Raw genomic sequence first — 18,792 nt, forward strand, 5'->3', positions numbered from 1 at the left:
AGAACATGAGATGTCTTAAGGTAGATAAAGTCAGTACCTTTAGATGATAAAATTGTCTGATAGGAGGACGGCAAGACGGTTACATCGGAAGGCGTTCATCCGTGGTTCCATGTTACTATGTCTCTTTGAACGTGCTTCTTCCCGTCCCGTTCCGCAAAAAGCAATGCACCTGCCAACTGCAATTGCTAAATTAGAGAAATACTTGTAACATGTTGTGCAGGGTGACCTGAGAGTTCCTTCTGTTTTCGTAAATGTCTAAGTATTACCCCTATTAAATACCCAGAATCAGTGGACTTTGCTCTATACTATTGATATCTAGTTCACATTTATATTCGAGATTCTCTCTACCAAGTCCTTATTCGGATCGTGCCAGAAAGTGACTTGTACGATTCTGCAGATCTTATTGGAACGCCAGATATAAGTGTCCAACCCGATAAGTTGGAATCTTCATCCGATTGGCCGATACCGGGGTTTGAAAGTTCCGACAGCCCAAGACCCCTCATCTTGGTCTAACGAATGCCGATGTCTAGAACTGGGAACAACACCCGCCCCCAATTTAAGAAGCTTCTGCTATAAGAAACGGCCAAAAGAACTAACGCCTCCGATCTGAGTTTCTCGCATCTAATACCCAATCCTTCACTGACCTCCGCGAACAACCCTGTGATCAACATTTCCTTTCGGGTCATAGCGTCGATAGTCACCCATAAAGCGAAACAAGATGGCCGATATTGCCGAAGACAAATCTCTGGGGCTCACTTATGCGTCTCACCAATACGGGGAACATAACCGTCAGAAACTAGGCGTATGGCGGTTTGCTGATCGTCCGGCCCAAACAACTGGTTATTGGGTGGTGTGAGGGTTTCCCATCGATCTCCCTATTTCTCCGGTTTCACTAACAGCTTTCAGCTTCATCCATGGAGGTGCCTGGCGTGATCCTCGTAACGATGAAAACGATTTCACCGAGTCTATCAAGCGCATTGTCATCTCGGGTGCAGTCGCGACACTGGATATTGCTGGCTTCGTCAGTATCGACTACCGGCTATCACCTCATCCAGACTTCCCCCAAGAGTCTGCCACTGTAAAACACCCAGATCATTTAGAAGACATCTGGTCAGCTTTGAACTACCTACAAGGCAAGTACGAGCTGTCAAACAACTACATCCTGGTCGGTCACTCCGCCGGTGCAACACTCGCGTTCCAACTTCTCATGAGTGGGGACATTCTCGCCTCTCACCCCAAGGGACCCTTGCCCATTGCCATTGTTGGAGTATCAGGTATATTCGATCTTGTTGGGCTCAACGACAGGCACAACGGCGGGTATGCTAGCTTTATCGAAGCCGCATTTGGTGACGATAAGTCTGCCTGGGAGAAAGCCTCACCAGCTCGGTTTGGATCAAGCTTCAAAGACAACTGGGCAAGTGGGAAATTAGCAATGCTTGCATGGTCTGCTGAGGATACACTTATTGATGAGCCGGAGATTGATAATATGGCATCTCTTCTAACAGAGCAGGGACTCAAAGTGGAAGTTAATAAGCACCTCAGAGGTGAGCACGATTTTGTATGGCAAGACGGGAGCCAGATTGCTCGCCTAGTCATCACGACTCTTCATCACTTACACAGGATATGAAAAGGCCTCTGATGTATTACATTCAATTTAAACATTACCATTTACTTGTTGCCTTACTCAAAAGCCCATGCCTCCTTACTCAATCATAAGTACCGAATTGTTGTATCCCTGTACATGCCCAATCTTTTTGCCTCTTTATTTCTTTTTCATCAAAACAAATCCGGTTGACGCAACTCTAGATGAAGCAATCATGAGAGCACCAAACAAAAACACAGTACCACCCCAAATCTGTGCATATACAAAATTGCCATTCGATTTATCCAGGATGGCACCAGCAGTCGGTGGTCCGGCCAAACTGGCAAATGCAGAAATCGTCTGAACCATACCGAAGCGAGTACCCATCTTGCGGGGATCTTTATTACTTGGTCAGTCATATACAAGAGAACAACAAGGCAAAAGTCGGGGGGTCTCTTACCTTTGGTCAAGCTCGCATTAGCACCAACGAATGTTCCCTGACACGCGCCGTTCACGAATCCAAAGAAGACGCAGAAAGCGTACATGCCGGCGACGGACTTGACGCCAATCCAGCAGTACACCATGACGCTGAGTGCAGTCATCCCAATAAGGAATGCGTTTATCGGTCCCAGGATATTGTCAGCCAGGTAACCCATTATAGGCCGTGCAGGAATACTCATTGCGTTCACAATCAGTAGCAAGCTGACAGCTTCAACTGCTGTAAACCCAATTACGTTGCGAGCATAAACATTGATCTGTTTACTGTTAGCGACAAAATCGCAGTACGGCTGGTCTTAAAAGGAGTCACTTACATAAAAGAAACCAAAGTATAATGCATAAAAGTTCAGAAACGCGCCCAGCACGAACAATAAATAGGGGAGTTCCCTGAAGGCTTCCCATTCTATCAGGGGCCCTGATTTTCTCGGAGCGAGGTACGGCTTTAGTATGAGATTTGCGGCAACTATCAAGACGAGAGCGACAAAACCAGCACAGCGGACAGCCCATGGGAAACCGATTTGTGGGATGAGATATTGGAGAGTGGCAGGGAAAATGATGGAACCCAGCCCAGTGCCCGTAGCAGCCAACGCCAGAGCAAATGCCTTCTTGGCTTTGAAATAAGAACCAACAACAGTCACAGCAGGCATGAATAGCAAGGCTAAGCCTATACCTGTGCAGACACCCTGAGACAAGAATATTTGCCAGTACTCTTTACACAGACTGGTCATGAAGGTTCCCAAGATAGCCAGGAAGCTTCCGAAGGCGACAGTCTCTCTGGTATATCCAGCATCGGCAAGACGGCCGGCTGGGCCACAGAACGCGAATGTCAGGAAAGTCTGGCAGGAACCGATCCACGAGATTTGTGACGAAGGCAATCCAAGCGATTCTTCATAGTGAAGCTGGTATACACCAAAGGAGGCGGGGTAGCCCCATGCCAAGCAATTGATGAAGACACCAGCAAGAACTTGGGACCAGGCTGTGAAGCCTCCATCTGGTGGGTCGAAGCTTTCAGGATCAAAGACTGGAGGAGGGGCGTTTGTGTTTGAGATAGTGTGATGGAGGTTCTGAGGGTCCTCGGGATTGCCTTCAGAAGGACATGGTGACGATTGCCTCCGAGTTGGCGTCTTCTCTACATCTTTGCCAAACATTGTTGATACGATAAAGTGTGTGATATTAAGGTGTGTTCCATTGATATGCTAGAACATGGACTGGCCAACAAGTAGTAGAATTTGAGGTTGCTGGGCATAGTTTCAGGGCTACTCAACTGGGATGGCTGACAACTATATACGTCCTGGTCTCTGCCCCATCCCGATCAGAGTCGATTCCTTGATAATTGAGTCAAAGATTTTTCTCGAAGGGCGCAATCCCATGGTCGCTTGCCGATATCGCGCCCCACAAACCCCAGATCGGGTTACTATAGTCGTTGCTCTCAATTTCAGTCAACATCATTTGCTGACCTATAGTGAATCATGGGGTTACACTTCTGAGTGCCAACCGCGCCCTTCAATTACATTGGTAGCCGGGTCAAACAGAGCCGGATTTACGGGTAGCACGACACAGGTATACTGTCCATCACGAGGCCATAATGTTGGCGTCGGCATGCAAGAAATCGGCCTCCACGAAAAACGTTATAAACTTGAATAATCAAGAATCGAGTTGGAAATTAAGTATCTAAGTAAAAGTCTCCCAAATGAATAATAATTTATCAGTATCAGCTAATGGTCCATTTAAAAGTCCCACCATATTTGAAGAAAAGACGCGAAAAGTATTGCCGTTACTTCATGTTCAGGGTAACCTCAGCCGGTCGCCCCACTAACCGCCGACGAACCGATCCCCACCGACCCCCGCTCCGATGGCCGGCATTGTTTATTTCCGGAGTCGGAAGTCCGTTGGTCTGACGCGTGGGGCCAATAAAACGTCTCCGAAGAAGTCACGGGTGGTCGCGGCCGGAGCCGGCGCCAGGGGTCAGGATAAACAACGATAATCAATGGTCAAGATTCTTGTGCGACCGCTGAAGAGTTTGCGCCGTTCATGAAATAAGTTGTTGCTGTTGTTCTGGAGGAATGTTTGAAACATCATGATAGCATAAACTTAGACATTGACTCTGTGATAATCGCAATTAACTTACGTTTTGGAACGGCACAGCCCGCATCTCAAATTTTAAACATATACACTCGAGTTAAACGCACAATTGACCAACTCGGAGGTTGATTATTTTATTCTGTCAACCAACGTCCATGCCCTAGTCAGTCAAAACAGAAACCAAAAAACACGAGAAGAAATTACCCCGCGCTCGTGATGGAGGGGTAAAAACAACAATGGCGGTAAAGAAAAATATGATGTAAGATTGTCACGTGAGGCGAGATCCTGTCCAACGTCCAATCGGCTTGTAGATCGTCTCCGCATCGGCAAAAGGTGGAGCGGGAACGGCACGCTAGTTCAGGTTGTGATGGTGGGGGGCAGCGGATTTGCGGTAGGGGTGTAGGTTAGACCACAACATCTCTGCACAGAATATTGTGATATATTGAGTCGGAATATATATGATGGAAAAAAAAAAAGGTCGAGGTGGAGGTGTAGTTTCGTGAGGCGTAATGCGGAAGTCTCACTTTAAACGTTGCAATTGACTGTTTCGGGGCGTTTCGGCAAACGATGCCGAAGTTCCGGGCTTGCGCTGTTGCGAAACGGCCTCAAAATACAAGCCTTGGTCATTATCAGCAATCACTGTTTAAATGTGCCCCAAAACATTGGTAAAGCGGTCGCGCAATACCGGAATCCATGCCTTATCATTTTGAAGACGTTATATGAGCAGCGCATTACGGTAGCTCGTGTCGCACACTTTCACATTCACGCGCACTGATGAACCTAATTAATCTCAGGCATGTTGTATGAGGTTAGTTGCGTACAACAAGATATAGAAAAAGTCGCTAGAAAACAGAATAAGACATCGGAAACATTTGGCCTTTTGCCACATTAACCCGTTCCTTTGCGCGGCCGGTGTGGCATCCAGACAGCATCCCTTTTTAGTCATGCATCTCGATCAGAATGCGCCTCACGTACGCACACGATAAACCTTCCATACACCGTTCCTGTCCTTCCTTCTAAACCTTGGGAGATTTTCCAAGCACCACGCCCCTTGTTCCCCACCGTATCGCACCTTTTTTGAGTGGTTTGCTTTATGGAGCTGTCGCCCACAAGTCCATCGCGATTCAGAGGCGGCTGACAGTCAACCTCGTTGAGCCTGGAGGCAACGAAAGCAATGTTGAATCGGAGGAGAAAGAAATTTTTTGTTTTGAAAAAGACACTCGACAACTCCTACATCTTGCCTCCAAACGCCGTATAAGGAGTGTAATGGCCGAACGGCCGTCGTTATTACATCCTCCTGAGTATCATCATGAGTGCTGCCCTCTCGCCTGCAAGCCAGAAGAACCAGGGAAAACATAAAAAGAAAACACTTGAGTGCATGGCCCATTTGTTGGTAAACCGTTGGGACCCATTGGGAGATTTGTACAAGTCATTCATGCCACATCGACAAAGATGACAAGTAAGCCGACAACAACGCTAGTGAAACTGCTGTATCAAAGCTCAAAGACCAGTATATACGACAATATTGAAAACCTTCAGGCGGTGTGGCTGAAGCCAGGCGCTTATCGCTTGCGCTTCTTGGACTTATCCAATGTCATGGCAGCCGCCGCGATGGGCGCAGCGGGTAATAGCGCAGGTTGGACAACGGCGGTGACCTCATCCTTCTTGATGGGCACTCCCATGTGACGACCGTATCGACCCTTTCGGCCGTTGCCCTCATCCTCACTAATGCACTGGTCTGCCGACAGGCCAGCATCACGACAGCGTCCGCAAGGCCTTTGGCGATCACAGCCCTTCTTGCTCTTTCTGCAGCGTTGGCAGCGAGGTTTGGTGGAAAGATCAGGCTGGTCATCCTCGCCAGGGGCAAGGGGAGTCTGTCCGGTAGACGCAACTGATTGCTTTCGCGAAGGGGGCATAGAAGCTGGGGACATTGGGCCACTTGGGACAGGAGGCAGCTTCTTTCCCTTAGCGCCATTAGAGGGACGGGCAGTCTTGGAGGACTTGGCCGATGGTGCTTTAGAAACAGAGGCAGATGCCTTAGGTTTAGTAGAGGCTTTCGGAGTCTTGCCAGGCTTGCTCTTGCCGGTGGAGAGTAGAGACTCGTCAGCGCCATCCTCATAGTCGGCATCGTCTCCACTAACTTCGGCACTTTCAGGGGGTGGCATGAAGTGTGACTCGGTAGTCTGATAGACGTTGCCAACAGTGCCGGAAATATCTAGCTTCTGGCGTCGCGCAGGAGGCAATTCGGTCTCACTCTCGCTTTCGCCATCACTAGTAGCGCCAGTAGAGGAAGCAGCATCAGCCCTGCCACTAAATGTATCATCGAGAGTAGAAGCAGAAGTTCGGCCGTGCGAGACGTTGGACATGTCACCAAGTCGCATCAGCTGGATAGCAACGTCCTTGTCCTCTTCAGACACACAACTGCCAATAGTTGGGTCAGGAGTAGGAAGAATTCCCATGGCACTACTGGTATATCCGCCACTGTTTCGGTTGCGGCGATCGGGTCCCGGGGTTGAGTAGAGATTGGGATGCGTGATGCCATGAGAATATCCTTGGGGCGACTGCATAGGGCGAGGGTTTGTGAAGGGATTTTGATGAGGCTGCACGAATGGCATTGCGGGGCGATGAGGCTCAGCTCGGCGAGCAGGAGATACTGAAGGATTCGATGTCGCCGCAGGCATCTGGGGGGGTGCGAACAATGGAAGTTCCTGTAGCCCGACGTTGTCAGTCTCTCTGAGCCCGCCTTGTCAAAATGGCGGTCTCCACTTACCGAGCTTTCGAACTTGGCCCTCTTACGACGGCCACCTTCAACGATGTTCTCGACACTGATATCAGTAGTAGGTAGTTGGTCCTTGTTCTTTCCAGATGTCGAGTCATGCTCATCATTGCTGCTATAGCCATTTATACTGTCGCTGTATAGTTCGGTATGACTCCGAGAGGCAGAAGCTCGGGTCTTGGATGAGCGAGAACGACCCTTCTTCCCATTTGTGCTGGCAGAAGCACTTCTTCGGCCACGAGCAGTGTTGGGGGAAGGGCTTCGTCTCCGCGATGTCCGAGAGCTGGGTCTGGACAACTCTTGGGGAAAGCGCTGAGCCTGAGTGGCAGTATAGCCATTGTCGCTGTAGTAAGGGTGGGTGCCAACTGATGAGTTATGGTAAGGATGGGGAGAATACGTAGTTGCATTCGCCGGAGGCTCCTCTATAACCCTGACGTATACTACCATGTTGTTTCGAAAGTTCTCGTACCGGGCAATAAGGGTGTTCCCAAGATCATCTTCGAAACTGACTCCCTTTGACCCGGTCGGACCCGAGTACAGACCATAAAAGTTCTTTACGGTAGTGACAATGGAGTCCGTTGTGTCGTGGGGGTATATTTGCACTCGCATTGGCAAGCGCGCACGGCAATGGGGGGATTCGAGAAACAATAGCTCAAATGCGACGTTCTTGGGTGTTGATGTCTGTTGGGGTGAGACACTGCCGCCATTTGAGGACGCTCCAGAAGGAACGATAGCAGTGTTGAGAGGCGACATTGAGGCCATTGTGAAGCTGAGAGGGTGTTTATTGTGTCGGTGGAGATGGACGTTGTAGAATTGAAGGGTGTAGTTGGGTTGATGGGTTTCAAAGTGGTGTTTGCGGGCTTTGCCTGGGATAGACTGGGCCCGGCCCTGTTCACGACAAGATCGCTCAACAGTACGCTCAATACTATATGCGACGGTCAAGGACCAGAAAAGCAGACAAGACAAGATATGTAAAAAGTGATGTCAAAATGTAGATGAAGAATCAAGGGATAATCAACATCCACGCCGTAGGCGGTAAGCGCCGAGTCTTGTGTGTGTCTGTGTGGTCTCAGGGCTTTGGACTTGCGGTGCGTATGACGACGATGAACGGTGGAGGGTTTTCGTTAGAACGACAGCGACGGTAAAAAGATCGATATGCTGTTTGTTTCGAAGCCTGTTAGCAACTGAGAAACGGCTGGATGGTCTGAGGAACCGCCGAGTAGATGATGAAGAGGACCCCTCGAGTAGAGGATGGGTAGGTTGAGGGTCGGGGCAGTCTGGCGCTTCTTGGGACGGGGACAACGGATGAAGCAGAGAGGACATGAAGCTTGGGGACTCAGGATGGAAGAGGGGAGAATCGGGGCCTCGAGATTGGGTCTCGATGGGGATCGCGCATAATAACACAGGCGATGGGACTTACCAGAGGGGTCTTGATCCGTGTTGGGATGGTTGTGGCGGCGTTGAAGAGTCGGCAAGAGGATGTGCATGAGGAAAAGAGGAGCCAGACCAGATGAGAGAAGAGAGGTTGTTGAATTTGAACGGAGCTGGGCTCACTAACACGAGAACATTCCGTTTAGGGGGGTTAAGCGTTAACAACTCCTGAAGGAGGCCTGGAAATTAGGCCAGCAGACCGCTAAAGACGGCCCTGGGCAGCGTGGGACAACCTGTAATTACAGCGTCTGGGCCAGAAGTTAGGGATGGGGAGACATGGCTTATGCTGAAATTGAGCCAGGGCTGGTTGAATGGCTTGCCCTGAGGGGAGGGGACTCATTGCCCAGGACCCATCCATTGTGGTTCCTCGCCGATGAACCCGAGCGTCTATTCAAGGAACTGCCATGACGTGCCTCTAATCTCGGTATTATTGTGGCAGATACCGTGAAAAGGTAGCCCGATGCTTAGAACAGGCACCGTAGATTTGCTTTTGGTTTCTATGTTGTGACTGACTTCGGGGGAAAAGAGGGCGCATTCTCGACTCCTCCCGCGCGAACGAACCTAGAAAAGCGGATGCGGCGGTGCAGATGCGCAGCGCAAATCGATCAGTATCTTTTTGCGCGCACGCCGCATACACTACAGTTTCGATTCGTTGAGCATTCTCGAGTCGCTTGATGAAATTATTACAATATAAACTCTCCATCTGAATCTCATCTGCGACTCCTCACAGGCTTTGAAACCTGTGCGGGCCAGTTATCAGAATAGGTTGCAAGGACCTGGGCAGCCATATGTCGATCCCCAGCAGCAAAGCAAGGCGCATACTCGGTTCTTTATACGGGGATGATGAGCCTTCGCAACGGCCATATCTTGTTTAGACTCGTCGCAAGTCACAAATCTGGGCCATAAGGTTCAGGAACAGGCCGGTGAGCAAAGCAAAAGTAATGCGCCAGTCTAAATTCCAGTTACTGAAGCTGTGTAAAACCCGTCGCTTTCAGTTGAATATTGGCTCCATATCGCCGGGCACCATGACGGACTGACAGTGCATGCATGGGTTGCCCATTTCAGCGGATCCTGGGAACCTTGGATTGCTGGCTTCCTTTCCCTCCCGAACCTCTCACTCGAGCGCTGGCTATTGCTACGGAGTATGGTCTCATCGGCCACTCACGATCCATCGACTGCTAGCTACATATCCATCGCTCCAAGAAGCGACCCAAGTTAGGCTAGACACTGGTCGTTGGCGACCAACAAACTGTGACCGTACTCCCAATGGAAAAGAATCCTCAAGCCCAGCCCCTCTTGATCCAGTGTCTCTGGCACTTGTCGGTGGCCTCGTGTGAGTCTGTGACTGTTGACGACCCTCACCTCCAATCCAAATGTGGTGTGATTAGTCTAAGAAGAGGAGACAACGAACAACAACCACTGCAGTGGTTCCCGCTAGCTTCTGCTTATAATGTACATAGTCCATACCGTAGAATATGCTCAGCGACATCGCTTGTTGAGCTGCGATCGCGCGCACACACGCACACTTTACCTGCGAATTCCTCCTCCGCGCTCCAATGGGAGCGTGCGAAGCTTGTCCAGGGGTCAATGCGACCTCAATCAGGGCTTGTTACAGAATGTTAAACTCTGGCGCAAAGTTGTCGGTCATGATCCAATTGATCTCTCTGGATATAGGGCTTGCAATGAAGACTCCATGGTCTGAAGATTCAGTCATGGCTTTGGAGATAGTAGAAGGGATGCTGAGAAGAACTTTCTCGAGGTCGACACACTGAGAAAGCGGAGAGCTCTCGATTCAACGGCTCAGAGATGTCTGAGTTGGTGGTTGCAACAGATCATCAACAGCCAATCGCACTGATTGTCATGGTCGACCGAGCTGGGGACCTGTCTAGGCTGATCATGTGTCGAAATAAGCTTGGCACACGGTAAGCATCACGAACGGTCTGTGTTAACGAGGAATTTTTGAGACCTTGGAAGGGGATAATGGGCCATCTTTGGATATGTCAAGTCCTTCACTGTATGGATAAGTTTTGAAGAATACTATTGAGGTGTCGCTGTGCCTTGAAGATGCAACATGAGAGACACCCCTTTGTGGCGATATTGATTATGACACCTTGATGTTCCAGTTTTTTTTTTGTACTACTATCTAACACTTACCCGACAAGATCCTTATGATATGGATAGCAAAGTAATTGATGCGCTTCAATTCCCCATAACTAAGAAACAACGCCATACAGTGCCGTTTGATGCGCAAATCAGCGACTAAGGAGTGAAGTTGCGCCAGTTCATTCTCGACTTGCGCTTCCATGATGGCCATTGACCACTCCGAGGGATGATGCGCTTAGCTTGCGAATGATTCTGAGACAAAAGAAATCCAAGCGTTAAGAGCCCAGCCAGCCGCTGGGTGCCAGGCGCATACCTACAAAGTTCCAAAGCGCTCGAAATAGAAGCAAAATAGTCATTCCCGTTGAACAGAGATGATGCTGAAGAATGGGAATGCGCCTGTTCAGAACCTCAGTCAACTGCGTTGGCATTATATTCATTCTCGTCCCCCACCAACAGGAACAGCCAATTGTCCGTGTCATGATAACCCTCGTTCGGCGCCTGGGCCCGGTCGATCAAGTTCCCTTCTCTGGGGTTTCATCTTGAACCGTTCAGGCAGCGGTCGCAGCGATTAGCTCGCGGCGTACGAGGGACGAGGAAGATGGTGGAATGGCATCTTGGATTGGACCTTGGCCACACGTTCGGCTTGTTTTGTTTCAGCATGAGGCCAGAGCACGCGTGAACGTGAATGTGAGTGAACGTGGAGGTAGCTGTGGATGTGGATGATGGTGCCATGGATCCGTTGTGATGGCGGCACACCAATTGGTCTCTTTTCTGGTCCGACAGAGACTCAATCCGACCTCAGTATGTCGTTTATGCTCCTCTCTCAGTACGTCTAATCTATTCAACTGTATATCAGACTCGTGGACCCTTAGAATGGCCACAGTCCAAAAGGCATACCATCAACAGACCATGCATATCGAGACCCTCAAGGACCCGTGACTGACTAGTCCATAACATGCATATCCTGGACAAGCCAAGCAGACCCTTGCCACATGTTGCGATCCAGAGATGCGCAATGCGCTGCATGATATCTTTTCGCATTGCCTTTTGTATAGTAGATTTTATAACCTGAGCTTCTAACCACACTGATGAAAATGTCGCAGTAAATGCGCCGTCCAAAACTAAAGCGCACATCCCATATCTCATCTCTGTGTCGCACAGCGTTACATTGAGAGCAAAGCATGCGATGCGCCCATCGTCCATCAAGCATGACGCTTGCGCGCACGCTGTCACCGCCCCGCCCTGGATTATCCACGTTTGGATGCGCTGGCGCAAAATTTAGGTGATCGTGGTCAACAACAAAAAAAAAAACAGATGCGACAAGGAAAGGCTCCATCGACCGAATCAGCGTTCGTCGCAGCCCAGCCCAATCCAGCCTGGAGTTATGAGACGAGCCTGGGCCGTGGTCACCTCATCTCCAGATGTCTCTCGGATTTGTCTTCCATGAGACTCCAAGGCTCCGCCATCAGCGTCTAGGCTGGGACTATCTGTGACAAGCGAGATAGATAATAACTTCGATATCAAGGTGACAGGGCCTATCAGATTTGCTCTCTGCGATCTGGTCCATCAGCAGCATGTCCAGGCGCCGCGCACAAAAGATACGGTGTGTGTATCTGTCACCTACAACCCTTGTTCGTCTGCCTGTGCTGTCTATTTTGCCTGTCAAGAATTGTGACGAGATTCGGCATTTATCCTTACATTTGTACATGCTTTGCTCTAGCAGAAACTTATCTGCATTTAGATCGAACTGCGCCTAATATGCTATATTGCCTCACAGGTTCACTTCTTATCACCACCCACCCAACTCGTTTCTCTGGCATGTGGCGTCGCTAGATTCCCATTGCGTACTTCGGACCTTTGCTTTTGTTTCTCGTGTCCATGTGCCCAACGAATTAGCCGCTATTTGCACCCGTTGAGTCCCGTTCGAATTCCGTCGCACAAAGTGGCACAGTCTGATGCCAAAAAGGTTGCGCAGAGTCATGATGCGACTGTGTCGCGACTAGGTAGCTTGGAGCTCAGTATATAGAAGTAAATTGAATATAGCAGTAGGAGAGGGAATAAGGGAAATTCATTTAGTTACATCGTGATCGGGACGGTATTTGGACCAACAATCGCCACTGTACTGCTGTAGGGTTATTTGCGACTGAGGTCGCAATTTCATGAGCTATCACACCTGTATGAGTCCAGCCGTTTTGTGTTTCGTCGCTCTTGAGGTACCTTGAAATTACCAAGGTCATCTGTATTGGAATTGTATGCCAATTACATCTTACAGGTTGGCGACCTAGATATGGTTACTCATTGCGTTCAACCAATTCGACGAATCCAACGTTCGCTCAAGACTACGTATTCTTAGTCCAGAGACCCTACCAACTCCAGAAGATTCTTGCTAAATGACACTGATGATGTTACAATATCGCATCGTTCGAAATGCGACAAATGGTGGCGTAGAGTTGGTCTTAGTGCAGCTTGCGTGGCGGGCTGTCTTGCTTAACCATGATGGAGGCATCGCATGACAGTAAAACAAGCGTAGCTATTGGCGTGATTCTAATTATTATCTGCCATAGGATTCCATCGCTGGTCCAGAGGGATAACCATATAGTATATTTGACCTTTTGATATTACGAGACGTTTGTATACGTTGTTGTTGATGAACTCGACTGTGATGATTCGGCGCAATTCTTGATGCTTTTTATCTGCACACAAAGTTGGGCATATCGGCGGGGAGGGATAACTTGGCGACGGCGCGAATCGATGAATTGTCTCGGCGGTCTCGGAAAGGAAAGGGGAGGACATGATCCTCCCTGATTCAATTCGCGACAGGCCTCGACAGATTTTTTATTCTTGGAGTACTATGAGGTTTTTAGAGATGCCGTTGAGTTTACGTATGATTCAAGTCACGTGAAACCGTACCCGTTTGGCGCGTTCAGATACCTTGATGAGACGCGGTAAAGATTATCGAGAAATTATAATCAAAATTGGAAAATTGTGCAACATACTGGAGAGTTCGCTACATAAATTAGAATGGCTTGTATCTTAAAGATCCAGACACAAATTATGTAGCTATCATTTCTCTTCTAAGTGTCTCAGACACCACATAAACGACGTCAACGTCTTAAAGTGCTTTTCAAGTGAGACGCGACGGAAGTCGAGATAAGCTCGATAAGGCTGTGCTATTCCAGAACCGGTATAGCGTCTCGAAAAGCGCCATCGCCGTGACGACAGGTTGGAAACGAGCCAGGACCCGGTAGCGGCCCGTGCGCCATCCCTCACCAAGCTTAGTGAGCTTGTTCTCCTTGAACTAAAGGGCCAAAAATAACGTCGTACCTGAGAATTAGCAGCATAAACAAACAAACAAAATCTCATCTCAAGCAATAAGTGGGTACAGCGGGGGCCAGCACTCCAATCAAGTCACAGCTTCTGCTAGCACTGGCAAGGCATGAGGCTTCCACAACCATTTACGTTGTCCCGTTGCCCGTTGCACAGTTACGAACAGGATGTGGATGGATGTGCATGCTCTCCTCAGACCCAGCTCTTCGGAGGTACCTTTATTATTCCATCATCGCCGCATTCTCATCTGTCTTTGTTTTGCACCCTTTCATTCCCATTTTCCCTCCAACGCCCTGAGCATTTTGAGCTTCTAGTGCTGCCATCATCACCGCTGATCTCAACGAGCATCAGCTCAGTTCTACCAGGGCTAATCTCCCCGTCCAATGCCCCCCTGCGCGCCCGGGCCCCTAATCTCACGAACACCCACCAGTCCAAAGCTATCGCCTGCTGCTGCTGCTTTTGTTCCTGCTGAGAAATAAAAACAACAACAACCAAACACGCCTTGTTCACCAAGCTTCCCTCCCCGGCTTCCTCATCGTTCAATGTCCGACGCAGCCTGAGATAGCATCCTAAAAATACTGCGCGCAGTAGTCGATACCGAGAATTCAAGGGAAGAGTCAACACGGCCTAGCACTGCAAGCCACCCGTCGCCTGCCAACTCCCATCGCAACCGTAATTGCAGCATCTTAGATGATAAATCAACGCGCCGACTTCAAACACCAAAACATCCTTTCAGCATCCGTACGCGATCTTCACCACCAGCATCCTATTAATCGCGTTTTTACCACATCAAACAACCTTTTTCATCCACACAATCCTCAGTTTTGAACCTCACTATGGACGCCAGGGTATGTTATCATACACTATCTCCCTGATTAGTTACCGTTGCCGTGACTTGACAGCCACCTCTCCCTTGCATCACGATGCATACCAGTACCCGTTACAGAATTGTAAGCTAATATCATATTCCTCAGCCTTTCCGACCGCGTGGCGCAGAAAACGCACCCCATCTTGAACAATCAAACAAGTCTTCAGGAAATCTGGCAATGGCCAACACAAACACAGCAGCTGGTTTCCGCGGCCCAGCGAAGCGAGCCGCCTTCGGTGATATGACCAATGTTAGCAAGCAGGCTGTATACACTCGCGATGAAGGCAAATCGATGAAGATTTACGCTTCGAAAGGTGTGAACAACAACCACGGCGGCGCGCCTCTAAACAAGGAGAACACTGTCTATAACAAAGATTCTTTCTCTCGTCCAGCGCAAAGGCTACCCAACATCTCGTCGACACGAACCGTCCTAGAAAATAAGTCATCTGACGCGAATAAGAAGACATCGCGTAACAACGTTCAAGAAACGTACGTCAGGAAAGATACCCACAATGCCACCAAGGCTCCTGCTCTGTCAACTCAGAATGCCCCTGCTCTTCAGCCACGCCACTATAAGAGCCAACCTCAGCTCAAACCTCAGCAACAACAAGCTAGTCTGCGTCGCACCCAAAGCAAGCAGCTGGAAAAGATAGTGCCAAAAGCGGATGTTGAGCTCGGCTCTAAATCCTCTAACCCTGTTGTAATGTCGCTGCAGGAGGCTGATTATCCCTACGACCAAGGCGCCTACCTCGATTCTATGTATCTTCCCATCGAGACCGGTGTCGACCTGGATATGCTTCAGAAGGAGGAATATCCCGAGTCACACATCAAGCTGCCTGAGATATCCGAGGAAGAACCCATTGTTCCCATCCCTTATGACCCATCTGTCCCTGCCATGTCAGAACCTGAAGAGTGCTGGGAGGAAGCTGATGACGAGGACTTTGATGACCAAGACCAAGCATACACAACAGCGCACTCAGTTCGCTCACGGGATATGACTGCTGGAGGTGCTACAGAAATTGTTCCACTGCCTCGTATGACAGCTCGCGTTCAACGCGAACTTGAGGATGCACGTGAAGAGGTGGAGCGCACTCGCACACAAGACGAGGTTGAAGAAGAGCTTTGGGATGTCAGCATGGTTGCCGAGTATGGTGACGAGATTTTCGAGTATATGCGCGAGCTTGAGGTAAAGAGTTATTTTTGTCTTGCTCTGATCCCCATACTAACAATGTTTTGCAGATCAAAATGCTTCCTAACGCGCACTACATGGATAACCAAACCGAGATTCAGTGGTCAATGCGATCAGTCCTAATGGACTGGCTTGTACAGGTTCACAACCGATTTGGTCTCTTGCCTGAGACGCTTTTCCTGACAGTTAACTACATCGACCGTTTCCTTTCCCAAAAGATCGTCTCAATTGGCAAGCTCCAACTTGTCGGTGCCACCGCAATCTTGGTAGCCTCCAAGTACGAAGAGATTAACTGTCCTTCTTTGGGTGAGATCGTTTACATGGTTGACAATGGTTACACTGCCGACGAGGTCCTGAAGGCCGAGCGTTTCATGCTTAGTATGCTGAGCTTCGAGCTGGGTTGGCCGGGGCCCATGAGCTTCTTGCGACGTGTTAGCAAAGCTGATGACTATGATCTTGAGACCCGAACTCTGGCCAAGTACTTCCTGGAATTGACCATCATGGACGAGCGTTTCGTAGCATCCCCCCCTAGCTTCCTGGCTGCGGGTGCACATTGTCTTTCTCGACTCATTCTCAAGAAGGGTGACTGGGTAAGTTAGAGTTACGACTATGCTTATAGATTACACAGGCTAACTTGCAATGCAGACTAAGCAACATGTCTTCTACTCGGGCTATACCTGGAGTCAGTTGAAGAACTTGGTGACGATGATGATTGAATGCTGTGATCGTCCGGACCAACACCATGCCGCCGTCTTTGAAAAGTATACGGACCGCCGGTATAAGGGAGCGTCTTTGTTAGTGCAAGAAGCTCTCGATACTGGCTTCACTCTTCCTCACCAGCTATCTCCCGTTCGCCGAGAGCTTCAAGGATATCGCGAAGGCAGTGCCGAGTTGTCCATTGCGCAGCCCCAACTCATTCCCATTGAAGGATAAGAAGCCATCATGACCCGGTTGGCACATGCTTGTGGCGGGTCCTTTCTGGTACATGGCGCCCGCCAACTTATCGCCATTTCTTCTCTTCTCCAGCCTGGCGCCGAGCATTGCGACCTGCCACACCGGCGATTGAGATGTTTTGACTGTTGTTGTCGTTGCGTCGGTACTTGACCGGACCGGGGTATCTTTACTACTTCATCCGGACCGGAATAGCAGGTGCGGCCAGCTCCCGGACAAGCCCTAATTACCTACCCCAGACTTTGTCTCGACACAGGCTACGGCTATTTTCGCTCTTGGCCGGGCTTTTTTTCTTGCCCTAATCTCGTTCTTAAAGACGGTGGTTCTTTTTGACATGAACTCTTTACTAATACCCGGCCGGGGCTGGGCACAACATAACAATTTAATATGAGCGGCGACACTCCCCACATGCTACCCCCCTGGACTCCTCTTCTCCATCATTCGCCTTGCCTCAACCCCAGACTCTCGAGCTTGTAAGGAGAGGAAAGCAGTGGAGCGAAAGGTACAAATACTGTATAACGACTCTGGATGACTGTTACGAATATCACGATTGTGCGACTGCGATTATATCATCTTTTATTGCCTATTTGGCTGGTTTAATACATTTTCGGAATTCGGCGTTGCGGGAACGGTCTCTTCCACCACCAACTTACATACATGCGACTGCATATATGGAATTGTAAGTGGGATATGGACTAGGGACGAAGGCGTATGGAGGATTCTTCAGGGACCGTTGGGGGAGGCTGGACTTTTGAGTGGTGGAGGGCTCGCGACCTCAAGCAGAATGGAGTCGACCATAGACCAGAGCAAGTGGGATGGAGATACAATCAGCCATGATCACCACTGCCACCATCGCCAGTAACCCCATAGGCCCCCAGTTTGCATTTACAGTAGCATATAGATTAGTAGAGGCTCTGGACGCGTGTATGGTATCTAATCCTCAATTCTCTTGTTTCAATATTGTCACCTGATGTTCCTTGTGCCATTTAGTATATCAGACCAGTGGGCGCTTTGTCTTTGCTGCTTCAGTCCGGGACTGGGGCATGTCTTTATCATGTTGAGAGGTTCTTCAACAGAGATGCATACTTTCATATCTAGTATTTTGCAAGGCGGGTTCTATCTCCTATAATGTATGGCTTTCACTTGCCGGTTGTCTTGTATAAATACCGAGATAGAAAAACGTTGTGTTTTGCACTTGCCGTGCAATGCATCTTGCAGGTCGTTTAAATCAGACAAGATATGTTCATATCACACGACTTGCCATCCACGCAAGTTATATCATGTTGGGAGATCTATGTATACAGGACTAAAAAACAAGATCACGAAACCTGTCGCTAACTTTAATCATATCGAGGGGGAATATATTAAGGGCGAGCTTACCCCGACCCTAGCTCAAAAACCCCGACATTTCCCCACGGAGGATTCTCCTTGCCTGATGGGTACGAGCGCCCACTAACAAGACCAGAACAAGGGATGGACATTGGACTAGTCGTGGCAGAGCCCAGGGGAAAGTTGCTCTGTGCTGACCGGGAATTTCCGGCATTTCGGTCTCTCGCAATACCATAGAGTCGTAAGAAGTAGACTCAAGTACCTACCTATTTATGCGAACTCCCCGCTGACCCACGGATACCTAAGTCAAGGTTCTTGAAAGTGACAGCAAGTGTTCTGATAGGCGCGCGAGCAAGTTAGCCTCACAGGTGATGGCAAACTGGCAATCGGGTCTGCAATGTTACATGTCTTGATGGAGAAACTGAGGGTTAACAATATGGAAGATAAATCATGGTGAAAATGGCTTCTTTTGGAGTTTCACCTTGGCCAAATTTGGTCAAAGAATAGCATTGAGCTGTGCTCGTGACCTAGGCATGCTCGAGGAAAGATTCCACTTGAAATGACCAGGTCCCAAGGCTGCACTAGAGAGACCATCGGCACCATGTGACGTCTAAGAAATTGAGGGAGGGTTTCTGCCATTCTGGAAACATGGATAC

The 18,792-nt window shown here is 49.2% G+C and overlaps 6 protein-coding genes across 14 annotated transcripts; 3 read left to right on the forward strand and 3 right to left on the reverse strand.

The window, feature by feature from the left end:
• The first annotated feature begins 474 nt into the window (after nt 1-474).
• On the forward strand, nt 475-3,554 carry FOIG_02932 (uncharacterized protein). 2 transcript variants are annotated; one of them, XM_031200422.1, is made up of 3 exons: nt 475-852; nt 907-1,992; nt 2,054-3,554. In XM_031200422.1, the coding sequence occupies exons 1-2, from the start codon at nt 719-721 to the stop codon at nt 1,625-1,627; spliced, it is 855 nt and encodes a 284-aa protein (XP_031070190.1). In that variant the 5' UTR covers nt 475-718; the 3' UTR covers nt 1,628-1,992; nt 2,054-3,554. The 2 variants fall into 2 exon arrangements, with proteins under 2 accessions (XP_031070190.1, XP_031070189.1); XM_031200421.1 differs by having other exon boundaries at nt 907-3,554.
• On the reverse strand, nt 555-3,403 carry FOIG_02933 (uncharacterized protein). Of its 2 annotated transcripts, XM_031200424.1 has the most exons (3): nt 2,395-3,403; nt 2,043-2,337; nt 555-1,980 (listed from the first exon to the last, which is right to left on the reverse strand). In XM_031200424.1, the coding sequence occupies exons 1-3, from the start codon at nt 3,226-3,228 to the stop codon at nt 1,763-1,765; spliced, it is 1,347 nt and encodes a 448-aa protein (XP_031070192.1). In that variant the 5' UTR covers nt 3,229-3,403; the 3' UTR covers nt 555-1,762. The 2 variants fall into 2 exon arrangements, with proteins under 2 accessions (XP_031070192.1, XP_031070191.1); XM_031200423.1 differs by having other exon boundaries at nt 555-2,337.
• A 1,159-nt stretch (nt 3,555-4,713) lies between the features above and the next one.
• FOIG_02934 (uncharacterized protein) lies at nt 4,714-8,664 on the reverse strand. Of its 2 annotated transcripts, XM_031200425.1 has the most exons (3): nt 8,359-8,664; nt 6,933-8,096; nt 4,714-6,870 (listed from the first exon to the last, which is right to left on the reverse strand). In XM_031200425.1, exons 2-3 carry the CDS (start codon nt 7,698-7,700, stop codon nt 5,725-5,727), a joined length of 1,914 nt encoding a protein of 637 aa, XP_031070193.1. In that variant the 5' UTR covers nt 7,701-8,096; nt 8,359-8,664; the 3' UTR covers nt 4,714-5,724. The 2 variants fall into 2 exon arrangements, with proteins under 2 accessions (XP_031070193.1, XP_031070194.1); XM_031200426.1 differs by lacking the exon at nt 8,359-8,664 and having other exon boundaries at nt 6,933-8,344.
• Nucleotides 8,665-9,249: 585 nt separating this feature from the next.
• FOIG_02935 (uncharacterized protein) lies at nt 9,250-13,423 on the reverse strand. Of its 5 annotated transcripts, none has more exons than XM_031200430.1 (3): nt 13,383-13,423; nt 10,927-13,321; nt 9,250-10,868 (listed from the first exon to the last, which is right to left on the reverse strand). In XM_031200430.1, the coding sequence occupies exon 2, from the start codon at nt 11,806-11,808 to the stop codon at nt 11,416-11,418; it is 393 nt and encodes a 130-aa protein (XP_031070198.1). In that variant the 5' UTR covers nt 11,809-13,321; nt 13,383-13,423; the 3' UTR covers nt 9,250-10,868; nt 10,927-11,415. The 5 variants fall into 5 exon arrangements, with proteins under 5 accessions (XP_031070198.1, XP_031070196.1, XP_031070197.1 ...); XM_031200428.1 differs by having other exon boundaries at nt 10,923-13,321; XM_031200429.1 differs by having other exon boundaries at nt 9,250-10,280; nt 10,336-13,321.
• FOIG_02936 (uncharacterized protein) lies at nt 11,490-12,750 on the forward strand. Its single transcript, XM_031200432.1, has 2 exons — nt 11,490-12,103; nt 12,250-12,750. The coding sequence occupies exons 1-2, from the start codon at nt 12,047-12,049 to the stop codon at nt 12,496-12,498; spliced, it is 306 nt and encodes a 101-aa protein (XP_031070200.1). The 5' UTR covers nt 11,490-12,046; the 3' UTR covers nt 12,499-12,750.
• A 393-nt stretch (nt 13,424-13,816) lies between the features above and the next one.
• FOIG_02937 (uncharacterized protein) lies at nt 13,817-18,179 on the forward strand. Of its 2 annotated transcripts, XM_031200433.1 has the most exons (4): nt 13,817-14,647; nt 14,774-15,853; nt 15,907-16,446; nt 16,502-18,179. In XM_031200433.1, the coding sequence occupies exons 1-4, from the start codon at nt 14,636-14,638 to the stop codon at nt 16,787-16,789; spliced, it is 1,920 nt and encodes a 639-aa protein (XP_031070201.1). In that variant the 5' UTR covers nt 13,817-14,635; the 3' UTR covers nt 16,790-18,179. The 2 variants fall into 2 exon arrangements, with proteins under 2 accessions (XP_031070201.1, XP_031070202.1); XM_031200434.1 differs by having other exon boundaries at nt 15,907-18,179.
• The last annotated feature ends 613 nt before the right edge of the window (nt 18,180-18,792 follow it).

This window comes from Fusarium odoratissimum (genome assembly GCF_000260195.1).
Source record: "Fusarium odoratissimum NRRL 54006 unplaced genomic scaffold supercont1.3, whole genome shotgun sequence".
NCBI lineage: Eukaryota > Fungi > Ascomycota > Sordariomycetes > Hypocreales > Nectriaceae > Fusarium > Fusarium odoratissimum.